This window comes from Micropterus salmoides, unplaced genomic scaffold (genome assembly GCF_014851395.1).
Source record: "Micropterus salmoides isolate LMB-PRFRI ecotype aquatic unplaced genomic scaffold, ASM1485139v1 Ms_hic_scaffold_1, whole genome shotgun sequence".
Classification (NCBI taxonomy): domain Eukaryota; kingdom Metazoa; phylum Chordata; class Actinopteri; order Centrarchiformes; family Centrarchidae; genus Micropterus; species Micropterus salmoides.
The window spans coordinates 36,823,130-36,843,751 of record NW_024040040.1 but is presented as its reverse complement, the minus strand read 5'-3'; the positions used below and the strand labels follow the sequence as shown (position 1 = coordinate 36,843,751).

At 42.1% G+C, this 20,622-nt stretch overlaps 1 protein-coding gene across 2 annotated transcripts in view; it reads right to left on the bottom strand.

Annotated features, from left to right (window-relative positions):
* Positions 1–20,622, bottom strand: part of ctnnd2a (catenin (cadherin-associated protein), delta 2a) — a 308,492-nt gene that overhangs the window by 252,904 nt on the left and 34,966 nt on the right. For both annotated transcript variants that reach the window (XM_038726010.1, XM_038726002.1), the window contains exon 2: positions 14,230–14,360. In XM_038726010.1, coding sequence (XP_038581938.1) covers positions 14,230–14,358 — 129 coding nt within the window. In that variant the 5' untranslated portion in view covers positions 14,359–14,360. The remainder of the gene's footprint in view (positions 1–14,229; positions 14,361–20,622) is intronic.

Here is a 20,622-nt window from a genome sequence, read left to right as displayed (position 1 = left end):
CCACCATTTAGTCCACCGATTCATACCTGTTGCCTGGCTTCAATCTCCTCTACCATCGCCGTGATCTTGTCTTTCATGCCTGAGTGTGCGTGCATTTTTGGCTATTCCTTACTAAACCCTCATTTTTGCTAGCATTATATAAGAGGCAATTGCTAACTGTAAAGCAGTTGCTGTCATTTTATTTGATATTTTTAGATCACTATATGTTATAAATAGGCTTCTTAGAACCTGCTTAAGCTTTTTATGCTCAGTATCTTTTATGAATCAAACATAAGCACACTGTCAGAAATGATTGCGAAGTATTATAAATTAGGTCCCTGTTCTCACACGTGATGCCCTAACAGGTAATTTGCACCGCAGTACAGGAAAGGGTGCGCTGGATTTATTTAGAACACAAGACAAACGAGTGTCATTGCAAAACAGCATGTGGCACAATGATCATTTTATTTCGATTAACTTGTTTTTATAATCGTTGGATTCCAAAATCGAAAAACAGCCCTAATTTTGACTTTTGCCTGTTTTCAACCTCAAGTAAAATTTTTGGTCTGGTCTCGGAGTTGTGTTTTTGGGTTCAAACCTGTTTTTACTGAGCCTTTATACCAACACTCAAAAGTTATTGGCATGCTAATCAAACATTTAAAGTGGGATAAATCTAAAAATGGATCACAGGATCACTTGTGTGTAGTGAACCAACCAGAGGACACTTAATTATTTTATGTCAAAAGGGGTGAGTTATCACCCCTCGAGCAACCTGAAAGCAACCTGAAATGGCCAAAAAGTCATAAACATAGACTCTTCAACACACTCACACACAGCAAACACTGCCTCTTCCTATTCGCGCTGTTTCAAACTGATATGAATGCCAAAAACAGAGAAAGGACAGCCTCAAATTTCTTTTTGTGAACAAAGAATGTCTTACAATTATAAACTAGCCTTATTACCTTGTTTGAATTAAATAATCTTTTTTAAAGGTACTTAGTGGCCCTCGCCACTTCGATTTTGAGTAGTTTATTACCATGTCATTATTCTTTAGCAACTATGTTGAAAAGGAGGAACCATAAGGAAGTTAATTTGCAGTCCTCTTAATTTCATTCCCAGATGTTCATTCACATTCCTGCCTGTGTTTTATGTTTTATTCAAAATCTATGTTCCTAACACCTTCCTACATACTTTCTTATAAATAATATGGTACAGAAAATTATCCTGTGTTATATAATCCATTTTCCTGGCTCCTGAGCCAAGGATTGAATTAACTATAAAGTTTAAGTAGTCAAAGTATCTTCAGTCTGCTTTCATGAAACCAGTGTCCCACAGAGGACAAAAGAGGTATAACATGTCTTGGTTCTTAAACTCTCCTTGTGGTCAATTTACATTACTGTTTGTGCCTATATCTTTATATATATATATATGTTTTCTTATGTAAGAACATTTAACAATCAATATTATCCTGGTATTTAGTTAAGCTATTCTTTCATCTGCTATGATCATTATGAAATGTTTCAACTTTGTTGTTTCAACCTTGACGATTAACATAATAGCTTTTTCTTTCTTTTTATCAAATGCTTAAAACTAAGAACTGTGTAACTGTTTATGGTATTTAAGAAAAGAGTTGGTATTGTGGAAAGGTACTGGATTAAAACACGTGCAAATAGACTTTAAGACATTACCTTTAAATTGAAAGTTTAAAACACAGAAACCGAGGAGGAACAAAGCCCTCCTACCTGGGGACACACCCCAAGGGAAAGTGACAAACAAAACACAGAGCTGGGAGCTCTTCTCTCTCTGTTCTCTGCTCTTCTTGCTTGCTCTTGTGCCCTCTCCTAGCAACGTCCAGCATCCAAGAGGCCGGCCCAAAGTAAGTCCGCGACTTCAAGTTTCTTTGTCTTATAGAAATTTGCTGAGCCATATTCACGAGGTCCCGCAAACCTTCGGTGATTTTCCTTTTGTTTTATTTGTTAAAGGGGCATTATGGAGTTTCCATCGGCCACTAGCTGGTTTTAAGATTACAACCAGGCGTGTGCTTGTACGCGTGCTCGCTTGAACTCATAAGCAAGCATAATCCGAAACACAACCACTTTCATACAGAAATCCTGCAATAAACACAGTAACACCAGCATGCAGGCTGTGGCTTTTCACACAGACATGTTCAGGCTCTGTTACTTCAACATTCCCGTCTCAGAGGCAGATCAACACCATCTCTGTAACGTTACTTCACTCAGCGCAGCCAGCGGCATATCGGCACAATCCTCCCAGAAAAAAGGCAGTGAGAGCGGCTATAGACAGGCAGGGAGACTGCTTCACACAACATGCTGGAAGCTCAGGTAAACCCCTAGTGCAACGTTACAGCAAATGTTTTATCAGCTGCAGGTTGAACTAATCCATGCTCGTTACATGATCACGGTACAGTAACTGCATATAGCCGACGTGCTACATCGTTAGCTCGCCTGCTGCTTTCAGTAACTATCTTTATTATCTGTGTATCTTTCACCAGAGGCTCGGCAATGTCAGCACAGCTAAATGTATCGGATGATAACGAAACGGGTTGGAGCTGGACTGAATATTATAACGAGATTGTGTCACACTTGCAGTTAGTAAATTTACTGTAGTGTTAGTTGATGGCTCTTCCCCTGGGTTGCATATTATGTGGGTCATGTTGGTTCTATTTCGTATAGGCTTCGCCCTCTAAGGCTATCGCCGTTGGGTTTACCCCTTCCGCGCGCCTACGCAGCACTGTGAATTTTAGTCTACGCCCACCCACAGCGTGGGCCTGTCCTACGTCCGCACCTTGTATATATACACAACGTTGAGACCCAGCCTTCGGCTCCTTCTTGGATCAGCACTGAGCTGTATAAAGAGCAGAAGATTTGTCTATAGAGCAAAGATTTTCCAGCTGGAAAACAAGAAGAACGATGTCTTCCAGCAAGCCGGCCAGAACGAGGCAAATCGCCGCGGCGTCTACCACACGGGCTACATAGTGCTGGGTGATCTCTGTCCACGCTGCCAGGCGTGCCTCAGACCGGAGCACGCCGATCAGAGCACGCCAGCCGAGCGCTCACTCTCGGTTCGCACTGCCCGTTCTGCGCCCTTCTGCCTCCCCGAAGAGTGGCGGCACCGGGCAGATAGCTTGCCATTCAGAACGAGGAGGTGTGGCGGTCCACCCGCTCTCTGGACGAAGCCCTCAATCTGCTATTGACAGAAGAGCGGGAGTTGGATAGCTCCACTCTTTCCATTGCTAGTCGGTTGCTGTGGCGAAGCAAGCTAACAGGGAGCTAACTTTGAGCTAACGGATAGCTAACGTGACGCTCACATGCGTCACGTTAGCTACATCTGCCTGGATCAGCCGACTAGGGAGACCCCGTGTGCCCACGTTGCTCCAAATTAGCTGCGGCTAATGACATCTAGCAACCGGTTTCATTGCTGCTGGCCGACCCTCGTCGGTCAGAGCGGACCACTGGTAAGCTATGGGTCGAAAAAGAGTGTGAAATGTTGTTGCTCCTTTTGTGGAAGTTGTTGAACAAATGCTGTCTGTGCCTGTCTCAGTCGAACCAACCACACCAAGCACACATTTCCCACACTGTGTGAGCCAGCTGCCGTTAGCCTTGTGGCTAACCTGCAGCTTGAAGTTCAAAGCAACAAGCAGTACACTCTGTTCACGATCAGAGGTCCCTACACACACCCCTCCCCACAGAAACTGTATGAGTGTGACAGGCTGTGTTGTGCGCTGTACATGTGTCATATACAGCATCAAGTGTGTGCCAAACACGTTAGGCACGGCAGGCGACAGTAACGCTGGGGAGAATTGTGTTTCTTGTAAACCACAGAACACATTGTGTGAGCCAGCTGTGGGTTAGCCAAACGGCTAACAAGCAGCCTCGGCTTGCTGCAAAGCTGAACATCCTCTCTCCCCTTGCCCCCCTCCCTGACATGGTCAGGTGGCTGGCCTGAGCCCACATGTACACCTCCACCGCCCTCTTCCCTTGCAGGGCGAGCATCGCGGCGATGAGCCCCTGCCTCCCTCCCCTCCCCAGGGGAGTGGCATAATGTACAGGCTGCATCTGGCCGGATGGCTTTCATGCAGTCTGGCTCCGATGCCACAAGCCCCCAGGCGGCGGAGCGCCCTGGTGGAGCGAGTACTGGTTTGCCTCCCCCAGTGGCCGCGCCTTGCCATCAGATTGACTCGCACATGCCTGCCACGCAGGGAGGCGCTCCCTCCTGCATGGTGGCGTGTGCTGGCACCCGTGACCCTCCCTTCCCCGCCAGGTGCTAAGCTCTCCTGTTCGGTGGAACATGGAGGTTGCTGCCTGCCAGGCCCCCCCACGGCCGGCATCCCCGCCCTTTGAGGGGGTCCCTCCCACATGGGTCATGGCTGGGCACCCCCCCGAACCATGACGGTGGCAAGGGCAGCAGAGGGGCTTCCCTTCAGGGCCATCAGAGTGCCTCATCAGCAGGTCCGACCGCTTTCAGAGACACTACTCGGAGTGGCTTGCTTCCTGCTCAATGCACAGATGGATGGACAGCCTGATCCGCTGGGATCACAGGCTGCAGTTCGGCCCCCCCACCTCCTTCGCCGGGATTATGGAGACTGTGGTCTCCTCCTCGGCTCAGAACGCCGCCCTCTGGGCGGAGCTTCAGGAATAAGGGGTTCTACTCCCGCTACTTCCTGGTCAGGAAGAAGACGGGCGGTGTTCAACACAGCGATTATGGTGAGACCTTTTCATTGCAGGGTGCCCATTACCAATACAACCGCCTGCCCTTTGGTTACTCCCTGGCCCACGCACTTTTTCCAAGTGTATCGAGACGGCCCTGGAGCGACTGCAGCGGTCTGGCATCAGGGTCCTATTTTACCTGGATGACCTGCTGCTGCTTGTGCCGTCCTGGGACGAAGCGGTGGTGCAGACGGCCCAGCTATTTGCACACCTGTCTTACCTGTGCTTCACGGTGAACTGGAAGAAGAGTGCTCCTCTCCCCTCCCAGAGACTCACCTACCTTGGCGTGGCACTGGACTCCTCTCTCCGGAGAGCGCGGCTCTCTCAGGAGAGTGTGGATGCTCTGATGGAGCTGAGCTGGAGCACGAGCAGCGGTGGCAGGGGGTAAACCCAACAGCGATAGCCTTAGAGGGCTGTGCCTATACTCATAGAATCCGGGTTACAGTACATAACCCCCGTTACAGCGACTTACAGAGAAGTGGAGAAACTGTGTACCTGAGTATCGGTAAAAGGCAGGGCAGGCAGCGACAGGTCCGAGCTAATGTAGCGTTAGCTGGCTGCTCCTGGCTGCATCACTATAGGATAGTAAACAAATTGCTCCACATTTGCTTTTTACTGTTACATCATTTCTTGCAGGCTTTGACACTTTGACATAATATCTGTGGTACACAAAATAGTCATATGGGTCGCGTTAGTTGGTGAATTAATGTGGAAAGCGTTATAACTTTGCACCGGATAACGTTAGCAACTGCTTGGCATTAGCTGGCGAGCTAACGTGACTTTCTCTGTGTTTCTCCAGCTTTACTAATGCTCACTTTGTTCTTACTCGACATCATCTGAATCTGTTTGGTCTGATGGGCTTCAGCACATGAACCTTTAATGTTGTTTTGTATCCTTACATGGAGCCTGTGTTTTACTGTGTGGCAGTTGTTTTATGGTGTTAGTGGACTGCATGTCGTTAGCTGCCATGTTGTCGCTGTAGTCTGAGAGGCTCGGGAGCGCACACAGGGCTGAATCCGACCCAGAGACCTCACATTAAAAGCAGAATAGTAGCTGATGCAAGCAACGAAGAAGTGAGTTTTGAAAAAAAAACAGGGCTAACAGCCCGTTTACTGTGAGAGTTTCCCGAAACCACCAGCCAGACAAAGGACTCTGGGACATTCTCGTCGGCCAAAGACCCGCTCGAGAGACCGTGTGGTGTGCCAAGCTGCTGAGGGCCGTAAACTCAATAAACCGAGCCAGACGATTGTGAGCCTTTGACACCAGACGGTGGAGAAAATGACAAGCAGGAAGGCAAAACCAAACTCCGCATTTTGTGGTCATGTCCTTTAGCCTTTAGCTTTAGCCTGAAACTCATAGCCAATTGAAGTTATCACTATATAACTTGCATCCATTCGTTATCTTACTCCTTTAGTCACATCCTTTCCACAATAGCCAAACTAAATTCACCTTGAACCCTATTACTTCTGCTATCTCCCAATGATTGCATTCTGGTTGTTTAGATTATAGTGGCGCGCACAGACTATAATCCAAGCGGCAACCTCCGGCTCTCACTTCCGATACCAATGCGGAAATATCTGAAACTGCAATTCATCGAGTGGCCACTTGAGGCTGGCTGCAGAAGGGAGTCAATCTCCATTGACCCCCATGTTAAAATGCCCAACTTTACAGCAGAATAAAACATGTTTACAGCCTGGTACAAAAAATGGTTTTAATGCAAATCGCTAATTTTGTGAATTTTTTTATAACTCACCTGTTTAAATTATATTAAGCCTTAAAGTTCTGCATTATTAGCGGCGTGGCCCCTTTGATTGACAGGCGCCATTAGCCTTTTTTTCGCATCACCTCCGTCGAGGTTCCAAGCGAGCTGAGGCAATACTAAAATGTGACGTGTAAACACGGGAGACTACTGATTGGTCAGAGAGAATCGTCAGTATTCACAGCATCATCATTGCGCGCGCCAGACAGAGGCCAGCAACAGAAAGTTTTCGTATGGAATTTCATCACTAAATCCACTTCTGAGAAGTTTTGAGGTGAGAACTCAACTGTGTAGATTTTGAATACTGACAGTTTTGGTGATGGCAGAACAAAAATGTGCTTGAAAGTTTTCAGAGTTGAGGAGCTCCGGCCGGAGCGCCTGCACCAACCCGCAGGAGGAACTCCCGAGGCCGGCCAGCCGCCCGCTCACAGAGCCCTCTGCTTCCACCGTCACACAGACCGCTGCAGCAACAACGGCAGAGGAAAACACAGCTGTAAGGTTTTCATACCGCGTCTCTGTCTTTAAATTCTGAGTAATGTTGAAATGTTTTAACTTAAATGAAGAGAAAGCTGTGTGGGTCGCTGGTGTGTGTGTCGCATTGAACATTACGTTGCGGCAGTTGTGTGTGGCATTGCTATGACGACCAGCTACATTGAGGGGAACTATCTCTGGGTACTATTTGCAATGGAAAACGGAGCACGGCCAAACCGAGTCGAGTCAAGTTGGTACTGGTGATGGAAAAGCGCCATAAGGGAACATAACACACTGGCATTTTTTAAACACCCTAAAAATATTCTTCTTCCAAGATTTGTTTCTATGACTACTCAATAACCATCCAGCCTGGTTGTCTCTTTTTTCTGTGTTTTTCTGCTTGCTTAATTGTTTACCCATCTAAATCCAAAACACCAAATTATCATAATCTATCAATAATAAAAGTTTATTTAAAGACAATACATTGGCTAGCTGAAGGATATAAAGCATCACCTCTTTTAAGCCACAGTATTTTTCTCAGGAAAGATTAGCTGCCTGCTGGGTGTTTACAACAGCAAATATAACAGCTTTCATTAAACTCATTATAGGTGGAATCATTAAATTGCAGTATCAATCAGGGATAAAGCACAACATGAAATAACATGCAGATTATAATTTAGCAAGAAGCAAGGTTAAATTGCCAGGGCTTATTCCAGAAACAGAGCAGGACATTAATTCTAGCTAAATGGAAATATGCAGAAAACTGATAGATTGTAGAGCAAATCAGCACTGGTTAAATTGGTCTCTGTGGATCTCCTGAGGCAAGTTGAGACATGATGCAACATAGTGCAAAGCATCTTAAGGATCTCAAATGACTCCAACTGTAGCAGTACAGAAGACGTTAAATATGAAAAATCTAACAGGAGAGATAGCCAGCTGAAGCAGATATTCTGGTGAGCTTTCTGACTTACACTTCTGACTGGTACATTCTATTTTATCCTTGGCTTTTTTGTGGCCTTAAAACGAGTAGCCTAACTCACAAGATGACAATTCACAAAAATCTACCATAATACTCAAAAACTCTATTAATAAATATTCTATTCCGCAGTATAACACTCAATTATCAATTTAAGTCACACATTTTTGCAGATAGTTTCATACTGATTTGAACATACTAGAATAAGAAATACATTTCCCCCTCCTATCCATTCTGTGGGAAACACTGTACATGTTGCCTGCCAATATATAGTTGTTCATGATAGTTTTTCATCTCTTAATTTTAATACTTATTCTATAATGTTGTTGTTCAGTAATCGGTATTGGTCAAATCATAATATGCCTTCATCAAATTAAATCTGGGTGGACAATGAACTTCTGTGTGCCTTCCTGGTGAATGTCCTCAAAAAAACAACTGAGAAAAAAAAAGCAGGGCTTTGGAGGAGACACCTGGCACAGCTTCAGAAACCCCAGGCTGACAGAGGGAGTTAGCAGTGATGATCAGTGTAGTACACAGAGGCTTGGCTATGCCAAGTTCCAGACTCATCATTAGGGGCAAGCCCCAGGAGGCCAGGAACGCCCAGCGTGAGCCCTGTGTTAACCAAAACAAAAGTATTGTGAAGTAAGCTTTTCAATGTCTTTTATCTGGATTAAATTTCCAGGACCTCACTGAAATAACAGTGTTTGTGCCCTCAAGGGAGTTGCCACTGTGCTGTTAGATTGGGTTCTTGCACGGGGAGTCCCACCAACTTTTCTCTGTGACCATCGCAGACGGGGCCAACTGGGCCAGGGCACACTGGCCGTGAGCTAAATGGTGTTTTTCCAGAACAGATGGCAGGTTTCAATCAATTCTAATTGACAAATATCAGGACCTGTATAACCATCCATCCATCGTCAACTGATTATCCTGCGTACAGGGTCGCGGGGGGGCTGGAGCCAATCCCAGCTGACATCGGGCGAAAGGCGGGGTACACCCTGGACAGGTCGCCAGTCCATCGCAGGGGACCTGTATAACCTTGTAACAATTTTTCAGTAAGGTGCTCAGTGCTGCATAAACACATTTCATAAATGGTGTGGCACATATTGTTAGATTCTCTGTCACTTGTTTTTATGTTTGCTAATTTTACCGTCAGTCCTGCGTTAACACATTTAGTAAGAGTAGCCTACTCAAGAGTAAAACTTCATTGCAGTCATATGTATACAATATCTACTTCACACCAAAATTAACGTAAATTTGCATTTTTTTTTTAAATGCGGGTAAACCCGCTAAAATAGGTGACTGACACCACCATTCTGGGCAGTTGACAGGTGCGTTTACAGTGTGCTCTGGAAGACGTCACAGCATGGATATAAAGTCACAGCTGTCGGACTATTAGCATAGCATACTAATACAACAGTAACATATGGATGAGAGGTTTATAGACATTCGCAAATACAAACAGATGAATAAGTCGCACAAGAAAAGGGGCGAGAATTAGCGTGTCCACCTATACAGTCTATGGTGTCCACAAGGTGTCGTGTTTCCATTACTGCCGAGCTAGAGCCGATAAATGCCTTTGAAAACTGCAGTCATTTGACCTATGAGTAAATGCCGATTGCCCATTTTTAATTGTGTGTCATTCTAGAAATCCTTTAATAAACACCAGGGCTAAAAGTTGTAAGATATCATTTCACTAACATGAACATACTACATGGCACATTTTCCTTAACCACCAGCAACTCACACACACACTCACAAGCAGACAGATGGTGTCCAAGCCATGTGTGTATCCTGACATGTGTGTGTCATCGCCGAGATGCCACAGTGGAAAGAGGTGTGTGTTAGGCATGATAATGTGCTGCAAGGTGTGCCTGCTGGGTTACTGGAGCAATATGTTCATATGCAGGGACACACACAAGCATACACACACCTGAACAGAGAATGCCAGGATGAGGCAGAGAGCGTGTAAGAGCTATATTTAGAGTTAACCTTTTATCATAAATTTAAATCATGAATCTATTAAACACTTGCAAATGCATGCACATTGAGTGCACACAAAAAGCCACACATTATAGACTGGGTAGAAATCAATGAAAAATGTGTTCTATATTTAAGATGTACGTATATCAGGACACTTTCACGCAATACCACACTTCTGTGTTGTCGACACCATCAATTATGTAGTGAACAACGGTGTGGATTTGTGCATTTTACATTGAATAAATTTGGAGCTACCCTAAATTCCTTTCTCCTCCCCAGAGAAGATGGGGAGGGGTCAAAGTTGCTTTCTCTAAGTGCTATCCCGACCATAAAACTGGCACCTTTTTGATTCCGAAGCTGATAATGCGGGGCCTGACTGTTAAACTGACAAAGAGACACGAACCAGCCATTGGCATTTCCCTGAACAGCCTATCAAAACTGGCCCCCGCCCCAACTGACCTTATTCTTTGTTTATTATCCCATCAAAAAGGAAAACCCCTGTCTCACCCAAGTGTGACATGGTCCAGACACTGAACTTTCAATGTAAAAGGACTGCAGTCTCCAAAGACTCAAAGCATTTAATTAAGTTTAATTAAATCTTTAGTTACCTGGTTACGTTTGCCTCTATTTGAGTAGTTATGTTAACTGTTGTTGCTATCTGTTGTTGATATTAGTGCTGAAAAGAAGTTACTTGTGCAGTGTTTTTATTTTCAGCAAGACACTCCTTCATCTAATGTAATCAATGCTTGTTCATAATACTTTCCTACAAAATTTCTTTAGAAATGATGACAAAGGAATGTTTTACTATACTCTTAACTGCCAGCTTGAATTTAAGGATGAATCAACAAATTCCCCGGTTCCTAAGGAGAGACGATCTTTGATTTAATCCAAGCTTTCCTCATGTAACCTGAGCTCCCCCAAGTGGACAAAATAAGTATTACATGCCCTCGTTGGAAACGCTGTTAAATGTATAAATATCCTGACCAGTAATGTGACAATTGTTTCCTGTTACCAAATGCCTAGAACGGTACAACCGTTCGACCATTGAGGTTCGATTGTGGAAAATATTTGATTATAATACGTGCAAATAGATTTCTTTTCTTTAGACATGAAGTTTAGAAAGGCAGTCCCTTGGGAAACCTGAGACGCCCCCTGGGGAACCACGCCCCAGGCAACAAAAGAGCGACACGCGACCTCGCGCGCTCTCTTCTCTTCGCTGTTGGCTCTCTTCCACTCTGTTCTGCTCGCTGGACGCTTCGGCACGCGTTTGGCGTGCCTCGCCAGGCAACGCCCTCAGTCGACCAGCGAAACAGGCCCTTTTGTTTCGCTTGAAGCTACACACGTGAAGTGCGGCATCGATCTGCCTTCAGTTTGTTTTATTTTCTTTATTTCTTTTGTTTGTTAAAGTTATCAGTCCGTTAAGTTACACTGGACTAATTCAGGAACGACCAAGTTCCATTTTTAAGCCTTTCTCGTCGAGCCAACTTCACCGAGGTCAGACCAAGCCACGTGGTCTCGCTAGCTACAACGAAGGAAACCTGAAAATAGCCAAATTGCCAGACGGAGGAGGTGTTTTCAATCAGACACGGAGAACCCCGGAGAATCCCTAGCAAAAAGCCAGGATCGGGCAGCTAGCGTGGGACCAGCAACAGGCCAAAAGCAGTCGACAAGCAGTAAGACTTAACACACGTTCTGTGATCAGATGTCCATTTTAACTCTTAAAATCATAGCCTTAGTTTACTTTAATTAGCTCTTCTATGCCGTATGAGTCAAATGTTTCCCACAATCGAACCTCCAGGCTCATTGTTCAGCAAATGTTTATGTTCCCTGTATCCAACCATCTTTTTATCACCTTAGTTAGAGAATAAATTCACTGTAATATAATCAAGAGCTGTGTGTGTTGCCTATTTCTAGTTCCTGCCAAGAGAGTTGACCCTTTAGATATGAGACTGACTGATTGATTTAAGATAATTGAGCGATTATTAACTGATCACTAGTAATAATTGTATAATTATTCAAAACTACCTAGAGGTCCGGAGACTCTAGGATTATAACAACTCCGGTGGTGCCCTGAAACGAGGAAAATTTTGATTTTATGAATCTTCAATTATGAATTCATAATTGGGTATCAATTCTCATAAATTTATTAAAATGCATAACTAAAAATTTTTAGGTCTGCTACAATTATTATGTGGAGACATTAATGTGTGACTGGTGTGGAAATGTATTGTTCTTGAAATATCATGGCATTGTGTAAATAGGTCTTCCGATGGAAAGTGTATCCGATGCAAACACACTACCTACAAGAAACTCTGCAGGACCACAAACTGTGGAAAAATTATAGGGATTGCCGGCAGGGGGAAACTGTTTGGACATAGTGCAAAATATTTTACATATGCGTATTTGCAACTATTGATTTGACAGGGATGTTTAGAAACAAAAGCAATGCAATAAATGGATCATGTTGAAACTGCTGTAGAGATATTATGACAATAGGACTTGACATACAGTCCAAATATGAGTACCAATAATATTTGTGGAGAAATAACAATAATTTGTTCTGTTAAGTTGATTGACTGATCAATTTCAAATTATTGTTTCTAAAACATTCAAACGTAGTTACTGTAGAGCTATATTAGCTAACTCTACATTACAGCCACTGTCTTCTACTGCTGGCCACTGATAGAGACAAAATATATTACTCAAGGATCCGTCATGAGGATGACCCCCACAGCTACCCTGTATGAATGTTGCATTGGTGCTGTGTAGATTAGTAAAGCTGCATTGATCTGACCAAATCACATACGCTTCAATGATCCAGTAATGTTAGAACACGGAGACATTTTCTGATGGGACAAATCACTGAAACTTTTTCCCTCCAAAGTGCTGCTATGTAGAGCTGATCAGGCTTATTTTAACATAAAACTTGTGTTTCTTGAAAACTTGAATGCAAAAGCATTCAAGTTTCCTTGTGATGACTGAACAAGAAACTTATTTTGATTTTATTTTAAAAATTGTCCTCAGGGAAGGAGTTTTTAGAGCTGCTGCACTGCTGAAGAAAATAAGGCTTCAACAATGGCTACATGTCTGTGATGTATTCCCTTTTGGGTAACTTCTGTACATTTGCTCTCCCAACGGGAGGGGGGAGCTGCAAGTTCAAATCTGGTCCAAAGCATAGATCTGACTAAAGCCTGCATGCTTCAGTGATTCAGTAATATGAGAGCACTGAGAGGTTCTCTGATGGAGAAAAAAACCCACAAATGAATGCCATTTGCAAGGGAAAAAAAGCTTTAATTGCCGTCAGCACTTGTCCTTCACTCTGTAAGGGTAAATGGAATATTTTGCGGTATTAAATTAAGGAGAACTTAAGAGCTGATGTGGATAGGCAAAATGATAAATCTATGGTGTATTGCACTTGCTGATGAGCTAAATCCAAACGAAACAGCATTCTATTACACAAAGGAATAAGTCCAAGGCTAAACACAAATCACCAAATACAATTAGTGAGAACCTAAGGTTTTTTCAGAGGGAGGGTGCAACAAGTGTCATGCACATGCTTGTGTGTGAAGTTTTGTTTGTTTTATACTTCAGTACAAAATAAACACGCACTACTGATTGTGCAAGCTTACACAATACACACGCATGCCCTATAGTAACCAAGGCAGTTGAATGTGACGTTTTTTACAAAACTTACACTTGGACACATAAATGCATTAATCAAACCAACAAAATCTCTCCCCCTGCCCCTTCTATTCCTCCACTTGTCAGGCCTACATTTTATCACAGTAGCTTCCAAAGGACAACCTGAAAATAATTATTGTCCTGCAAAATCTCTCACCGAACCCACCCACCCTGACTAACATCATCCCATCTGCCTCTTCTTCTTGCTTTTCCTTCTTCTTTATTTCCCATTCCTCTGGCTAACCTGAAACCAGGCAGCAGCATGGCCCGGTCTATTCTCTTGCAGTGCTGCAGCTACCTTCCAACGCTCCCTGACGAGTAATTGCCTTGATTTTAATGACTTTTTCAATTATGTCTACTTGGCTACAACTCGCCCCGTAATCTCCATCATTTCCATCCATTACACTCTAGCATTCCCTTGGCACCAATCAATCTTTCTTTTCTTTTAAACACTTTAAAACAACGAAGCACCCTTTTCCCTGAATAACAATGACAACCTCTTGACCTGCCTCATAGCAAGCTGTTCAAGGGCTATGAGGTGAGAGAAGAGAGTAGAGCAAGAGAGGCAATATAAAGCAAAAATGTGCCTTTCTTATCAAAAACACAATTCAGGTTTGGCACATGTACAACACACATGTACATGGGAGACTTCCTACCTGCTCTTTGACAGAGGCGAGGATGGAGGAGGTCGTCTCTGTCTCAGATCTGTCTCCATTAGAGGCTGACATCACAGGGGGAACCATGGCCCCCTTCTCCTGCTCTGTAGGCTGCTCTGGCACCGGCATTGCTAATAAAAACACACACACAAAAGATACATGATTAATCTGCTTGCAAAGTGCAAAAAAGGGGGCAAATAAAAATTGGTTAAATCAATGGCAATCCAGTTTTAAAGTTTGCAGTCCGCTCATGAAATCTACTTTTTGAGAGGGAATATTGTAACAATAAAGTAAGACTGGTGACCTCTTCAATGATTGCAACTCTATCATATGGTCCATTCTTTACATGAATCATCATGTGCTAAAAGCAACAGCTAAAGTCAATCTATACTTGTAGGAGAAGTGCTTACTAACACAGATTTTGACAGATTTGTGAACAATATTTTAGAGAAATAGGCCTTTTGTGAACATAGAGAAAGTCATAGATCTTTGAGTTCAGCTCATGATGAATGGGGGCAAAAACAAAAGTGTTGCGTTTATAATATTGTACAGTGTAAGTAGCTAACAAAGGGAGAATATAAATGTTTACCTCTCTGATGTACAGTCACTCAGTGCCTTTCTCATTCAACGGAATTTATTAATTTATCAAAACACCAAAAATGACATGGTACTGATTTATTTTTAAACTGAGGCAAAGATACTGCATGAAAACAGTGAGTTACTTATTGTAGTTTGGCTGATTTGGTCCGCTTTCAACACAGTCACCAGCTGACACACAGGTAAGGTACTTTAAAACCCTTAGCGCTCAATTTTGCATTTGCTATACTGAGCACCAAATACGACACTGTTATGATGTGCTACCTTATATGCTATGAGAAATAGTGTTTTATAGATAAGCCTTGAATTTAAGTAGTATATAAAGAAACAAAGAAATTCTGACATTATGCTAAAATGCAAGGATCTTGTACAGTGATTAGAAAATGACAGATAGTATGATAGTTAATATCAGCCAATATCACCAGTCCTTTAAACATATCAGTCAGTCAGTGTGCCAAACAACCCTGAGCTACAATACTGTGTATTGGGTACTTGTGGCTTGGACTCTAAAAAGCAATTAGTCTGACACACACAGACACACACGGTGTCACACTTCTCACCTGTGTCACTGCCAGTATGTCAATACACAAATACGGGTCCTTATAGACTCGTTAAAATGTGATGCCCCACTTATCAGGATTTTAATTACTTCATTCAGGATACGGGAAAATTACATGTGTCTCTAGCTGAATAGTTAATTTGAAAAAGATGATTATTCACTTTAAAAAAAAAGACACAAAAATCACAACATTTGGGTCTTCTTCAACCTTCATCAAACACCACCTCAGCAACTGTAACACTAACAAATTAACATCAGTCCTGCATGGATAGATCTGTCTTTTCTCTTTGCTGCAATTTATCATAAGGCCTGGATACACTGTGAGTGATAACAGATGCATCATTTGACATTTCTAAATGAGCCAGCTATGAAATGTAAAATGAATTAGAATTTTACCCTTCTTCTGTAAATATTTACTGATTATTTGTTTTTGCTTTGTTTTAAATCTTCAATAAAAGCCTGTGTGTCTCTTTCCTGCTGAGCTAAGAAAAGAGAGAGGGAGAGAGAGAAAGAGTGAGATAAAAAGTAAGAGAATCATGAAATTGGTCTGTGGGTTTTAGACAGAGCAGACCATGGGGACAGGATTTTGTCAATACAGCTGCCCCAACTTCAGTAAAAGACTAAATAATGAACTGATTGAGTGTGGGATTTAATCATTGAGTGTCTTACTTTACAATTTGCCGCTAGTTTCAGCCCTTCACTTCTAACATAGATGTGGACATCCAAATCTGCGCTAGCTTCGGTTGAACAAACACATTCTATATGCACATACTGATGTGTACACTTGTGCAGTGCAAGTCCAGCCATATTTAGTATTAGTGGTTTACAGTTTTAAGCAGGTTTTTTTGAGAGCAAATATTTATTCACAGTAATGTCATTAAAAGAGCTGATCAGGCAGAGGATAAGTGAGCCATTAGCATCCAACAAGTCAGCTTACAAAGTCAGTGAAGCTCCAGACAGCCTGCAAATCAACATCCAGTCAGTCTATCAGCCATCAGACAGACGGCAAGCCAGACAGGGTGGTGTCGGTAAATAAAAGATGCTAGCGAGAAGGCCCGCAGATGGTTATTTTCACTCTCACTGACAAACACCACTACTGTGTCTGGCATCTCCCCTCCTGAGTGGAGATGAGTCACCACAGTTTGGCTCCTGAGCAACCAGAACCCCAGCAAATCCCATATTACAGAAGCTGGCAGAGTGCCGCATTTCTCTTGAATGAGACAGCCAAATGTGCAAGTCAGTGGGCAGAGGAAAGACTTTCCTCACCTTCTTTGCGCAGTCTTACAGTTGTTTTCTACCTCTGGCAATAAACTGGAGCCCTGAACCGCCACAACAGACTGAATCTACGTAAACATTTGCCCCATCAATAATTTAATCTGTGGCTCCTTGGCAACAGTTTTGCGCAGTGATGGCTTGGGGTTTTGGTTCCACAAACCATCCAGTTATGCCTGTAGCACTAAAACCTACTGTATTTTGAAATAGGCACATGGCAGGAAAATCACAGGTGTAACTAATAACATTAATGATGGCTTAGTTCCATTTAGCTGTGCCAGTAAGCCATGCCAGTGCGTCAGCCTGCACAATACCAGAGCCCCTGCACTGGCACCACCAAATGAAATGCAGCCGTTATTAGTTACACCTGTTTTTGCAAGTCACAATGTCTGTACTCACTGGTTGTGTGTTTTTTTATATTCATAGGAAAATTTGAAAATCTACACTATTTAACTCTGAATAGAGGGAAAAGGAAAAACAGGAAGAGTGCTCTATGGCAGGGGTTTTCAAAGTCTAAGACTGCAGGCCTCCTTTCAGAAAAAGCTTAGGAAACGGCGCCCCACCACCACATCACAAGTTTCCCTCAATTCCTGGATACCTATGGGATCATGATTATGTTATTTGATCTCATAGACACTCAACATTTGAGCCAAAATAGCCTAATACTGCTGTTTGACATAACATCTGACTACACTAAATGGTTTTTAAAAAGGTCTGTCCTAAGGCATTTATTATTTTCTGACTGATGGGGGGAAAACAGTTCCCAAAAACTACTTTCTATCTCTAAACCCTCACACAGGTAGGCTATTCTATGTGATCTCTTTTGATAACTAATGCAATAAGTAATGTAATATTGTTTCACTTCAATTCACTGAGCCTCCCCTGAAACTGTTTGGAGCCCCCATAGGGAGGCTCGCCTCACACTTTGAAAACCCCTGCTCTACGGCATTGGCTCATCAGATATCTGACAAAATATTCACAATATTCAGTAAACTGACGAATACAAGCAACAAATACAACTACATTCAGTAAGAAAAGCAAGGTTTGAGTGATTTTGATAAGTGCATTCTTGTAGCCAAAGACTGAATCACTAAAAGTAAAGACATTTGACTCCAAACCATGCAGCAATGCAATGTTTGAGCTTCTGCATACAACAATACATATGAGTGTGAACCATTCATTGTGTAAAGTAGCCAGTGATCATGCATAGGCACAAACCCTTTTGCGATTAGTGTCTAGACTAGGGCTAAACGATAAATCATTTTCAAACCAAAACTGCAATTTGAAAGAACGTGTTTAGCTCATCGTGTCTGTTTTAACTGTGTTTATTGTTGATATACAATCGGGAGTCAGCACGGGGTGTTTTATTTTGATGGTGTCTCATGTTGGTAAGCTCCATGACATGTTTTATCTATTACACAGTGAATAATAAAAAAACTTTAGCAAAAATTACATTATATTATATATAAATGTTTTCCCCGAATCAGCCTTAGTCTAGACAGGTGGTATGTTCAGAAAATTGCAAAATTGGCTCACTGTATATCGCCTACTTTAGAGATAATCCAACACAACAACAATCCAACCAACACTTCCGCCATGAAAAGTCACAAAACTCCACCACCTCAATGTTCATCCTGGGCTTTTCTCAGCAAGCACAGCTTAGCTACTATTAAATAGATCTGTTATGTCCTGCAGGGTACAATGTAACAGGACCCTCAGCTTAGTGGGGGCTTTTGCAGCACTGGGGACACATTTAATTGCAGCGCATTCTGGCTGATTTGAGCTGTGTGAGGGTTCCCGTTGAACTGAGGAGGACTGATGGCCTGACATGTCATTTGGCTCAGATAAGCTCAGACAAAGCCTCCTGTTTTTGACAGTGTAGTAGAGGACGCAGCATTTAGCAGGGTCCCTTGGAGAACAAAGTGTAAACAACATAAGAAAAACTTCCAACAGGAAAAAAAATTGCACATCACATCAAAGTTGTACTACTTCTCATTTCTTCAGAAGTTTACTAATTTCTTCTGCAAAGGAGAAAACCAAACAAGCAGTCACGGGACTACCGTATCTTACTCTGTAGATATTTGCAGGCATATATATCTGCTACTCAGGCAAAGCAACAACTCAACCCTAAGAGCCACAGATATTAAAATATACACTTACGGCTGGGCAATAAAACAATAATGTTAATTATCATGATATAATTTTCCTCAATAACAATATAACAAATGTTCAATAAATGTTTGATTTAATTCATTCACATTCAATCACAAATAAATAGAACTTTATTTCTATTAAGTAGTAAATTCTTTAACCTGACGAGTTCTTGTCACATTTTAATCTCACACTCCTAATATTCAATCAAGATTTAACTAAATATAAGTAGTGGATTGGATTTGGTATCAGCACATAGTCAGTAAGCATTATTTTAGACACTACAATAGATCAGTTTATACTGACATACCGTAATATTTCATATCCTGGAAATTACATTAATTCAGTTCCTAAAAAGCATGTTGATTATTGTTTGTAAAGTACAATTTAGTTCAACAGATTTGATAAACCAATCAGCCTATTGATTTCACTAAAAACAGTAATTTTGTTTGAGGGTTTTGTAGTTGAACACAGAGTGTGAAATAGTAGCGGAAGGTAGGTTTAAAGACTTAAACGACAGACATCTTACCAACAAATTTTCTAGGTTTTAAGTATGGGTGGTAATTTCTATTAAATGAGGGCATTTGGTCTACTTGGTTGTCACTGTCTCCTCACTATAGAAAGTACTTCTTCTCCACACCGGCAAAAACACATGCATGCCCGTGCGAACACAGAGGTTACTCACACCCCGAGTCGAAGGATTTGGCAGGATGGGCACCTCTGACCCATGCTCACACCATGACCTGACAGGCTTCCGCACCTGCCTCCTTCCAGCAGAACACACCTTACAGGGACATGTGCGTGCTCAGATAAACACACACACACACACACACACACACACACACACACATATGTACAGACATATGCATTCAGTACATGCACACAACTTCCTCTGAGGTTCAGTGCGGTGTCCATTCCCTTTACCCCATGAGCCGTCAGCTGTCTAACTCTATGCCTCGTTGGCTTGGCTGCATTCCCCTCTAACCTTATCTTCCCTTTTATCCTGTTTTCATCCTTTTTTTCTCTTTTAACTTTTACATTTTAAAATCAAATTGGTTTGATTGTTGTTTGCTGTGACCCTTGGTTGCAAAACACAATGGTTTAATCATTAATGTTGAATTTGATCTACTATTTTAAGGAAACTACAGGACAACTAAGGTTTTGGGTTTGTTTATGTCTATTTTACTTGGTATATACAATTTTAAATTAATTATTAATTTCCTTTCTGTTGTTCCAATCTCAAAATACATTCCTATTTCCTTTGTTTCATCTGCTGTATTTCTGTGAATATGCATGGATTTTGTAATTATTTCTGTAATTCATTTATAATTGAAAATGAACATTCACACAACAATATATTACACTTCTTTGGATCAATCAAAATGTATGAAAAAAATGTAAATATTTTAAAATGTCATCGTAATGGTTTAATTTCCAAGTTTTTAGAAAATGTACGTCTCTATTTTCATGCCACAAACATAATGGGCTGTCCAGGGCTCCACACAATATCTGTGCATCAAAATTCAACACTAAACAGACATCATTTTAGCTACTACCTTTAGCTGGCATTCATAATAAACAATAAATGCAGAAGAATTCCTAATTTCTTCATATTTTGTTCTTTTTAGTCCAATCTCCTGATCCATCCACATGCTATATCCCAAGTATTGCGTGATCACAAAGCCATTGTCCTCAGCATGTTTGAGTGTGTGGCTCCTCTAAGGAGCACAATCAAAAGCGAGCTTCCACCCCCTTCACATGAAATGACACTGTTAAAATATTTACAAGGCTTTGAAATGCAATCTAGGTTGGAA